Below are 11,598 nucleotides of genomic sequence, written 5' to 3'. Positions count from 1 at the left end.
GAGGACTGGGCACAGAAGAACCTGATGAAGTTCAACAAGGGCAAGCGTAGGGTCCTGCACCTGGGGAGGAATAACCGCAGACACCAGTACAGGTCAGGGGTGGACCTGCTGGAAAGCAGCACTGCAGAGAAGGACTTGGGAGTTCTGGTCGCCAATAGGTTGACCATGAGTCAAAAATGTGCCTTTGTGGCCAAGAAGGCCAATGGTATCCTGGGGTGCATTAAGAAGAGTGTGACCAGCAGGTCGAGGGAGGTTATCCTACCCCTCTACTCTGCCCTGGTGAGGCTGCATCTGGAGTACTGTGTCCAGTTCTGGGGTCCCCAGTTTAAGAAGGACAAGGAATTACTGGAGAGAGTCCAGTGGAGAGCTACAAAGATGATAGGGGTCTGGAGCATCTTTCCTATGAGGAGAGACTGAGAGAGCTGGGTCTCTTCATCCTGGAGAAGGCTGAGAGGGGATCTTATCATTGTTTATAAATATCTCAAGGGTGGGTGTCAAGAGGATGGGACCAGATTCCTTTCAGTGGTGCCCAACGATAGGATGAGGCACAATAGGCACAGATTGAAGCATAGGAGGTTCCATCTGAATATGAGGAGAAACTTTTTTACTTTGAGGGTGACAGAGCACTGGAACAGGCTGCCCAGAGAGGTTGTGGAGTCTCCTTCTCTGGAGACATTCAAAACTCGTCTGGACACATTCCTGTGAAATCTACTCTAGATGTACCTGTTTTAGCAGGTGGGTTGGACTAGATGTTCTACAGAGGTCCCTTCCAACCCCAGCCATTCTGTGATTCTGTGATTCTGTAAGTTAAAGGGGAGGTTCAAGTTAAACTGAATGACAGATAGTTAACTCAGTGTCAGAAAGCAGCCTTGAAAAAGGAAAGTGCTTGTCAGGCCATGGCCTGTAGCAGTTTGGAGCTGGTCCTCAGGAGACAAAAACTGGATATGTGGTTTCTGTTGCAGCCTGTGTCACACAGGCTGTTCTTGGTGAATAAAAGGACATGAATCTCATGTGGCTGCCAGTTTCAGAGCTGTGTTGTCGAGTTTAAGCAATGGAGACTTGTGATTTCATTTGCACATAGACCCTCCTCCCTTCCACTGCTGAAAAAGGTTAGAAATCCCCCTAGGTGTTTGAAAAGCTGTTTCCTGACTTTGGTAGTTTAAGGTTTTCATCAACATCAAACAATGTCACAGGCAGCCCAAGGCATCACTCTTACCTTTGGTTCTTGCTGTTCATCTTGCTCTCATATATCTTATGAGAGTACAAACCATGTTTCTTGCAGCTTTTTCTAGCTGGGCCCATCAGGATGGCAGAACTTTATGCATCTCCCAAGTTGATGCAGAAAGAAGTACTGGTATGCAGTGGCAAATTTATTTCTTTCAGGAGTATCACTGCAGATAGTGAGATATATACACATCGAAAATCAGGGTGAGCCTTTTTTTTTTCTTCTGAGTGGCCATGTATACATGCAAACCTGAAAACATTTGGTATTCCCTCTGTGTGTGTGAATGTGCAGTGACTTCTTGTGAAACCATACATCTTTGCAAGGTCACTCCAGTCACCTGCTCTGTTCCTCCAGTTCTGTGAGAGTCAAGCCCCTCTCTGCCAGGATGGCCCCACTGATGTGCTGACTGGAGGCTCCTGGCCCAGGACACACCATAAACCTACAAGAAAATTTATTTCAGGTGCACAGGTAAAGCAAAGATAGCTCCTAAAGTCTGCCTCTGCAACAGGCTACTTCAGTGTCTCAGACTGGTGGTAGTTTGTATCTGACTCCTCATCCTGGTGCGATGAGGTGATGTGGACAGGCAGCAGCTGAAATGCTATATCAGCTCCTCTCAGCCCACTGTGCACTGAGCATAAGATACTCTTGCAAGAAGGTAATCTTCCTGGGCAAACGCATCCTCCTGCAAGCTGTGAGACAGTACCAGTGCACCCCATGTGGTCCTTCTTACATGGTCCTTCTTGCTCTTCCACCAGCTGCCCCTACTCAGAGGCAGTTCCCCTGCTTCAGCCACATCACAGCATGTGGCAACCCCAAAGCCTGAGCTGAGGAAACCCCGAGTCAAATGCTACCTCTACAGCATTTCCTTCAAATTTTTCCTTCCTTCATTAGAACATTCCTAATGTTGAGCAGCAAACTTGTCCCATCCAGCTTCAGAAGTCTTTCCTCAGCAGAAGCTCAGACGGTAATGTGATGTCAGTGGCACTTTCTAATCTTAATATCATAGATTTTTCTTTAGAGGATTGTATCTGTTCTGCTGGCCAGAGATGCTGCATCAGGCCATGCCAACCTCACTTACTTTGGGAAGAGAGCCTGTTCAGCTCCTGGCTGACCCACAGCCCTGGGTAAATAACCATGCTGTTTATTCAGCAAAGTGGAACCATACTAAGGCATGAAAGCTATCAATAGGAGCTTTATCCCCACGTTGGGCTGCAGTGAGGCCCAGCTCTACCTCCCCAGGATGCAAGCCCCTTTTACGTTCCCTGCTTGCTTCCATGAACTGCCATGCCATGTGCATGGCCCACGTCGTGTGGTGGGTTGCTCCAGCATGTGCAGCACAGAGGCACAACCTCAGCTTTCAGCCAGGCGATGCTCTCTGGAGTACTCTTGCTAGGCAGGTCTTTCCCACTGTGCTGCTCCTGTTTTCTCTCCCCTGGGGGATCCTGGAGACATGCAAGACTGCAATCCCCAGTTGGGGATATTGTTTTTAGGGCTAGATGTGAAGGCTTTTAAGGCATTTTTCAGACTGCCCATCTAGGAAGATTTCTTCTAGCTGGAGAGCTGGCTTTTGCTTCTCAGGTCAACATTCAGCCTGCCAACTAGCATCAAAAATCATAAGGCAGATCCCTCAACCACAAGATTGTTTTAAGAATGGCATTATTATTATTATTAGGCATGTATAATGACCTTGGAGTCTCTGTTTTTGCTTTCTAATTTTTTGAACTCCAGGTTAAATTCAGATCAGCCCTAGGAAATATTAGTTCCTTTATTTTTAAATGAAAAATCTGAGTTTCTTCTTCAATACCATGTGCCCCAAAATTCAGATTTTGAGGGAAAAAGCTAATTCCCCACAAATCATGCTGACATAAGGGAAGAGCACATTACACATGGCAATTCACATCCTTGGCTGCATGGTTGTTCAGGCTGATGTGAGTGTCAGGTGCAAAGCATAGGAGCCCGTGGTGAAAGCCAAGTCCTAACTGAAATGTGTCTGCTTGCCCAAATTCGAGCTCACCAGGCACCTGCATGTTGCAAAAGTGAACATGTGTGCTCACAGGTTTCATCGTTTATCTCACATGCTTCAGCATTTAGGGCCTTTACAAAGAGATAGAGTGGTGTCCTGGGAGAGCTAGCTTGAACCCAAATCATCACTTTCTTTTCTTGTGATGAATCACATCCCAACACACTTAAATCTGAGTTATTTAGCAAACAGACTAGTTGTTGACATATGGTGCTCAGCTTTGGGGTCTTGAATTGGGCTTATGCGGTCCTCAAAGATTCCCAAGGTGGTGACGGATGAACAGGTGGGTTGTCACTTGTGGGCTGAGTGAGACGAGAGGTCTTCTGGCAAAGCATGGGGCTTTTGCTGTGAGATGGTCCCTGTCAGTGATATGTAGCTCCCAAGGACCTCCAGCCATGCATATCACCTACCTATCTGACTAGCACAGGAGTCACCATGTGAACAGGCTGCATCTCTGCCCTGTGACAGTACGAGACCTTGGCCTGGCTGCTGAGGAGCATGAGGCAGAGGGAGACACTCACACCTGAATGCACAGAACCAGTCAGGTCTGCTGAAACATGGTGGATCCTGAATGGGTCCTGTGCTGTACCCCAGATAAGACAACCATGACAGTACTGCTAGGAGTGCAGCTGAGGGTGATGTGCCTCATAGTGCTGCACCTCCTTTCCCCACCAAGTCTTCATGAGTATTTTAGATTAAAAACAACTGGGAAAAGGCCCAGATGGAAATGTCTCCATTTAAGTTAAATAAATAATCAGTATTTTCAGTCCTTGTATTTTCTTGTCACATAAGGGCTTTCCTAGCCTTAGATAAGGGCTTCCTAGCCTCAGACAAGGTTTTCTCTCAGACAAGGCATTACTACACTATGAACTGAGGCAAAATAAGACCTGGACTGAGATATAAATTTGACTACATCCAGGCTTTGCATACATGACCTTGTTGTCATCCAAGTCTGGCAATACTTCATCCTTAAAAACAACCAAGAAAGAAGCTTCTCATTCTTCCTGAATGAGAAGAATAGTTTGAAATGGGGCAAATGTGAAACAAAATGGTTTTATCCACCTGATTTCCAGGAGGAAGTGAGGCAAGGACTGCAACACACATCCCAGGTAGGTTTTTAAAGCCATGACACACTGTGTTAGAGAGCCTGCTGTACGCACCGTAGCTGGAAACCCTGTGCATCCTCCTGGAAGAATAAAGATGTAGTAAATTGTGCCCTTGTGCCTCACCTTCCCAAACCCAGATATTGCCTACTGGGGCAAATACAGAGTGGGGACTCTAACTTGCCCGCTCACTACTGCCTTGCTTTAAAGGGAAGGGGCTTCCATGACAGTTGCTAGAAAAAAAAGTTGAAGGGGCAGAATTGACTTTACTGTAATAGAGCAACTTGGCCAAAGAGCTGCATTCACTAGGCCCTCAGCTTTAGCAGTGGCTGAGAAGTGATGAAGATGACTACAAGTACATTGCTCATCTCCAGGCCTAGTCTGAAGCCCAACAAATCAAGGCAGAAGATGAATTGTCAGTGACTGCAATAGGCTTTTGGGTCAGTATGGGATGGTCCATACGGATACTTCTCCAGTTACCTGAACTCATGGTATTGGGGCAATTTTCACTCAGTGTAATCCTTCACATCTGTCCAAAGAAAGTGTCACACGGAGTATCAGCAGCTGCATACCATGTGTTTTAATAAACTTTATAACTAGCAGGAAAATAGTTTTGGATGTGTTTGTCCTCCTCCCCCCTAAAATTAAAAAAACCTCAAGTTAAAACCAAAATAGTGCCAACTGAAAACAGAAGGAAAAAACTGTCCCAGAGCAAAGCTGACACACAATACAGAGTTGGTAAAAAAGGCCTATGATGACAGTTTTGGGTAAGGCAATTATGTTTGTAAAACACAGGGTAGTGAATAATAAAATGCGTATTGTTTTAATCAATTTCTCTCTCTCTCTGTATATATATATGTAGGTACATATATATCTATGCTGATACGCCCTTGTTGGGATGGAATGATACATCTGTAATATACCAAAAATAAAAGGGTGACTGTGGGGAAAGAGTAAACAAGAAAATAAGTGTATCATTTCAGTTAGTGAAGTAAGGACAATGCTCGATTCCCTTACAATACACCATTGCACTGCTTTTTGAGGGACACGCTTGTCTCTCCATGGCTATGCTGTGTCCCTGGTCCACGGATGAGCTGTGAGCTTGTAATCTGAGTGGTCTCCTTGACTGCTCCGTGTATGAGCAGTACCTACGTATGAAGCATTCCTTTCCCTGGTTAATTCCCATGCTTTAGTATTTCAATTTGCAGGTTTCTTGCATTGACTGCTGTGCAGATTTCCACAGCAAGGCAGAGCAACCCAGATGAGCAATATGCCACAGGAATGTGCCCTTATCATGATGTGGCAGGATAGAGGAATTAATTTTACAAGGGATCCCATGCTACTTTGACTTCACAGTCTGCGGAGCCAAGTCATGCAGTGACCTCATCTGTTCTGCATTGAGTGAACCTGTGGGTCACATCTTAATCCAAAAACAAGGATAGGAAAGAAAAAAAAATTTATTTCTTTTTCTCCTTCCATTAAAACGTACCCACATAAGAAAAGTAGGCAATACCATTCTACACTGAGGTCTCTGCTTCACTCTTAGGCAAATGAGTCCCGCATTCAAAAAACCACATTTTCTTCCTCCTGTTGTTATATTGCTCTTTGAGAGAATCAGCTACTGTCCATGCTTTCCCAGATCTCAGTGCTGTGCTTAACAAGCAAACTAAGCACAAGCTCATGCTGGCTGCAAAGTTCAGGTGACCAAGAAGGTATTAAGAAAACAGTTCAGTTTGCCAGCTTGTAAACACCACACTGCAAAGAAGGCAAAAGCTAAATATCCCTCTCCACACTTCCTCCAACTGCCTTCCTTCTTTCTTTTTCCTTTCCTTTCTTTTCTCTTTTCTTTTCTTATCTTTCCTTTCCTTTCCTTTCCTTTCCTTTCCTTTCCTTTCCTTTCCTTTCCTTTCCTTTCCTTTCCTTTCCTTTCCTTTCCTTTCCTTCTTTTCTTTTCTTCTTTTCTTTTCTTTTCTTTTCTTTTCTTTTCTTTTCTTTTCTTTTCTTTTCTTTTCTTTTCTTTTCTTTTCTTTTCTTTTCTTCTTTTATTTTATTTTTATTTTCTTTTCTTTTCTTTCTTTTCCTCTTTCTTTCTTTTTTTTTCTTTCTTTCTCTTTCTCTTTCTCTTTCTCTTTCTCTTTCTCTTTCTCTTTCTCTTTCTCTTTCTCTTTCTCTTTCTCTTTCTCTTTCTCTTTCTCTCTATCCTTCTTTCTTTCTTGTACAGGGGTTCATGAAGAGAAGCAAGACTTGTGCATCACAAATGATGGAACCATCCCCACCCCAGCCAACTTCTCACCCTACAATAACGCACAGGCCTATCTTATCCTGTACCTGCCCCCAAAGGTGTTTGTTTGTCTCTTGATCTTTTTGGAAAATAATGCAGTCTGATCTGCTGAGGAGTTCTGCAGTGTGGGTGCCAGGTGGCTGATTCTCTCCATTTCCTGAAGCTCATAAGTGATTGTTTTTGGACAGATAGGCAATAAGAGCCACAGCCACCCCAACGTAGATGCCAGTTCCAATTGTGATGGACAGGACAGCCAGGAAGAGTGCTCGCCGGGAGCTGGAGCTTGCATGGTGGAAGTCCCCCTTGGCTATTGCTTTGTTAGTCTGCAAGATATACAACAACAACAATGCAATATATTTATTTTTTTCATTTGGAAATGAAGATGTGATGTTCATTTCTTGACTGAAACATGGTCCTGGAATATGACAGTTGGAAATCAAATACTTTTTCATTAAATTAGGTTATTTGAATAATTAGGATGACGATGGAACCAATGGCATCTCAAGTTGTACTTTTAAGTGCCTTTAAGCTTAAACATATCCTAGGATTTAATATAATGCATCATAATGACTCCTGAGGTGGCTCAGCCTCCCCTGAGAACATCGACAGATGGGCTGTGAGCCAAGGGTCTTCCATCTCCCCTTCGGACACAACTACAACCTTGCTTCCATGGGGCGGTTGGATTCCAGCCTGGCTGGGAAAGGTAACAAGGGAAAAGACATGAGACTTGCACAAAAATGTGCTTCCAAGTCAGCTCAAATGGTTGATCTATTCTTACCTGGACAAAGACAAGAAGGGCTGAATTTTTCCTTCTAGTGCAGTGCTTTTGAGCATACTGACTAGGTGGAATGACTGGCCCAAGTTCACCACTGCAGAGAGGTCAGACACCACCAGTTACCTTGCAGCCACTTTAGGTCTGAGCTTTAGTGCAGGACAAACACCTAGGAAAACAGAGCTAGTAGACACCTTTTCAGCCTTGATTCAGGTGAACACTTATGCATATGAGTAGGGCAGTTCCCTTGATCATCAGAAGGATGTTTAGTGGGGCCATTGGTGTTGGAGCCGTGGTCTTCTCTGTTGGGGTTAGTGCATTCAGGTGGATGTGTCAGTTGGAGGAAGAGTTTCATTTTGATGGTGTTAAAATAGCTTTTGTGTCTCTTGCTATTGTTCCCAGTAGCTCAGAAGACTAATCCAAAGCTCTGGTAATTGTATCACATCTTCATGTACCTTTGAGTACCCAAGCAGGTACCTTGAATTTAACCTCATCAGCTGGAGTTCTCAAAGTTATATGCAAGACATTTAGGCTTGAGCACAACGAACCTCACAAAGATTCAGCTCGTTAGTACAGCTGTCAATAATGAACACAGAAAGCAGAATCACAGCTGGATGGGGATCTCCTGTGATGATCCCACAGTCGCACTTGACATCAATGGGATAGTCACTCCAGAAAGCTACATCTGGAGTTTGAGAAGTATTCAAATATCGGTTCTTCTAATACACCTTTCCAGGCACCTTTGAGCCCAGGAGCCAAGACAACACAAAATCCTTGCTCAAAAGAGGTAAAGGAAAGCTAAAATTGGGCAAGACTGATCCACCCATTGATAAGACCACCTAACACCATTTCAGGGGGTATCAGTCTTCCAGCATGATGAAAGGAGGATGCCGTTTTTATAGACCATGGTATGATATCAGCAGGGTGACCCAGCAGCCAGTAACAAAACTGTCACCAACAAGAAATATCTTGTAGAAGTATATGATCTCTGTAAGTTCTGAGACAGATTTTGTTTCCTCATTGCAATGAATACAGAATTCATAATGCCTCAGTTGTATTTCTGCACAAATGCTCAATTTGCTGGGACCCTTTCTGCTTCAGTGTCATCTATTGCTCTGTTTTTGGTGTGGGTTTTGTCTGTTTTTACTATCTTGCTACTTAGAGCAATTAACAGCAGCCAAATGACAAGTTTCCATGCTGAAAAAAGAGTCTTCTGGCCTTTCCTGTCAATGACTTTATTATGGAAACCATCTCTTCTCATTCATCAACCTAATTTTTTAAGCATAATACCTTATAAATATTTCAGGCATAAGCAATGTCAAACAATGCACATGAAAAGAGAGAGAGACTACACTGCATGCAGGAGGGAAATTATCATTTCAAAACAGCAATATATAAACAACTCCCAGGTTTGCACCTAGTGTAATGTCCTTTAGTTTAGATGGAGAAAGCATCCTACTCACTTTGCAAAGGATGTCCTGCCAGGCCTCTCTGCAGGATGACCAGGGATTTCATGAGCTTCTTGTCTGGGCCCTCCAAACACTCAAAAGAACAGCCTTTTCCAGAAAAATTCCAGAGGCTTTGGGGATCATGGAAATATTTCTTAGGGTCACTTAAAAGTGTTGGCAGGGAAAGCAAAGAAAGCTTCGGAAAGAGCTGGTCATTCAGTTCTCCTCAAAGATTTTATTCAAGTATCTGCTACCCATCACAGCATTAATAAAGGCTTGAACAGAGAGGCTTCTGTTCACTGAATTTAGGTTGGATTTGTCAGGCAAAGGTAAATGCACAGCAACTGAAGTAATTTGAGCCTTTGGATGAACTGAGGCAAAGAGCTTCAACCCCTAAAATGGAGGCAGAGTTTGAAAATGCTGGCACACTTCAATTTGATGTTGCTCAAATGTCACAGTATGTTATGGAAAATTCTGCAATATTTTGGGCTGATCTCCTTTAAATGAAACTTTGTACAGTTTCAAAACTATTTTTTTCACTTAAAAATAGATGGAAACTCAAAAGGAAAAGAAACTATTAAACAAAATGTCAAATAATCTGCAAACCTGACAATATATCTTGACTGGATTCAATAAAAGAGGTCATAACTAGCCAAAATGATGTGTTAAGCGACCCAAAGGGATTCAGAAGGCTGATTTGTTGAGCACTGATAGCCTTTTTTCTGACAGGATTTTCAACCTAGTGACAAGCCTGCTCACAAAGAACAGCTTTTTTTCTTGCTGAGCTCTTTGAGGACACCTCCGACTGTTGTGAAAGGATTGCACCTATGGTGAGAACCCAACTTCCCATTAAAATTTGCAGCCCAGCCAAAATCAGATGTCTCGTATCAGTCACGTGCTGCCATAGAGTTGCTGAATTTTACAGCTCCCATCATTACAATATAGCTTGATTTTGCTTGGAGAATAGGTATGTACTTTCACAGAAGTTCTAGTTTCCAACAGATTACCTAATCCAAGTGGGTTTTGTTCTTTTAACCTAGTGCATGCTTTGTGACTTTGCAAAATCAAATCCCTCTTATATAAAATTCTGAATGTAGAGTGCATAGGTACAGGCACATGGGAAGGACAATTTTATATTCCTTCTTTAATCCATTCAGAAAGGTTTCCATTGATATGAAGCAATCACCAACACAGAAACCATCCCCCGTAAGTGCAAGACTAGTCTGAAAGGATTTGCTTATCACTAAGAAAATTCTTTGTTGGTATTTCCTAATTAGCAAAACAATTCCATGACTCCCCAGTGTCACTGTATGCAAACTACAGCATTTCTGCATGTTTAATCTAAACAGATCTTGAAAACAATTCACAAAATCCAATTGAGGTCAATTTCAATAGGTTAGCATTTGGCAACTAATAAGCATTTTTTCCTGAACTTTTTAAAAAATGTGTATCAAACCTTTGGTATCTCTGTGCATTTTGAGGAACTCCTTTGGTTTTGGTGCTGAGCCAGCAGCTTATGACCCAGAGCCTTTGATCATTGATACAGAGAAGTGACACTCTGGGGGCTTCCACATCAGGAATGCCTGTACTCTAGCAAACTCTATGTGGCAAATTAGGACAAAAAATGACTCGTATAGATCAGAGACCCCAGTGAGACCCAGCCTCACCAGCTTTTCCTTGTTGTGGCAGAAAAGGTGAAAACAATGGTCATTAAGCCTAAAAAGAAACCAAGACATCTAAATGCAGACAATGGTCAGGATGTTCACTTGTCTTCACAGTGTCTGTATCTTGTGTACTGCTAGCTTAAAGATAAAACCTTTCTACTTAGACAAGTCCAGTCTCTACTTAGGTCTGGCCAACTATACCCCATGATCAGACACCACAGACAGAGAAGTAGATGCAGTGGTTCAAGTCTCAAGAACCAAAATAGGTGCAAGTACAGAGAGCAGTATCTGTTGTGAACCCTTCTTGGTAATTCTGCCAACCATAATGCTGGGACCTCAGACATCAAAACAAACTCAGTCTTCCTTTCCAATACATGTTTTTGGGTCAAACAATAAATGCTTTCACAATGCCACTGTGGGTAAAATTGCTCAGAAAAATAAATCAATTTTAGCTAATTAAAAAAAATCAGATAAAAATATTGAGGAAGGAAAATACCCCACAAAATTTTGCTTAAAAATAGGGTTACATTTATGGCATGCTAGTCTGCAACCTAGTGGAAAGCAGGACATTTTAGACTGATGACGTCTCCACTTTCACTAAACAGCCCCATCCTGGATGGGATGGATATGCTCTGCGCATCCCTGTGTGCCACTGGCATCCCAGTCTACTCAAAATCCTGGTCTGAAATGACAAAGCCCTCCATCCACCCAGGCATTTCTGCTCAGTTAGAGGTGGGGATGGAGTAACGGGCACCACCAGCCCCTGGAGCTGGTATGTCAAACAATACAAAGGCACTGTTTGTCCAGACATTCATGTCCATCTTGGAAGTGGATTTCTGTGGGCTCCTCTTGGCAGACTCAGCTCCAGCCTCGCTAAAGCAATATTTGCTTTTGCTACTTCTTTCCCCTGAAAAGTAAAGCCCCAGCTATGAATATTACTGTGCTGAATACTTAGCTGGTATTAATTGGTCCATCATGCTTGACTCCGAGAGTAATGCAGACAGGGCTGGTGCAAGAATTAAGATTTGAATGCCCTACTAACAAAGGGCCTGATTCACTACAGTCTCTTCAAGCTTAATTTAAGT

At 43.1% G+C, this 11,598-nt stretch overlaps 1 protein-coding gene across 1 annotated transcript in view; it reads right to left on the bottom strand.

Moving 5' to 3' along the window:
• Positions 1 to 6,793: 6,793 nt before the first annotated feature.
• Positions 6,794 to 11,598, bottom strand: part of SYNDIG1 (synapse differentiation inducing 1) — a 77,268-nt gene continuing 72,463 nt past the window's right edge. Inside the window, exon 3 of the mRNA XM_065632617.1 lies at positions 6,794 to 6,952. Within this exon, the coding sequence (XP_065488689.1) occupies positions 6,794 to 6,952 (159 nt within the window). The remainder of the gene's footprint in view (positions 6,953 to 11,598) is intronic.

Source organism: Caloenas nicobarica, chromosome 3, assembly GCF_036013445.1.
Source record: "Caloenas nicobarica isolate bCalNic1 chromosome 3, bCalNic1.hap1, whole genome shotgun sequence".
In the NCBI taxonomy this organism is placed as follows: domain Eukaryota; kingdom Metazoa; phylum Chordata; class Aves; order Columbiformes; family Columbidae; genus Caloenas; species Caloenas nicobarica.
The sequence above is the reverse complement of the archived record's forward strand: the minus strand, read 5'-3'. Positions and strand labels throughout refer to the sequence as shown.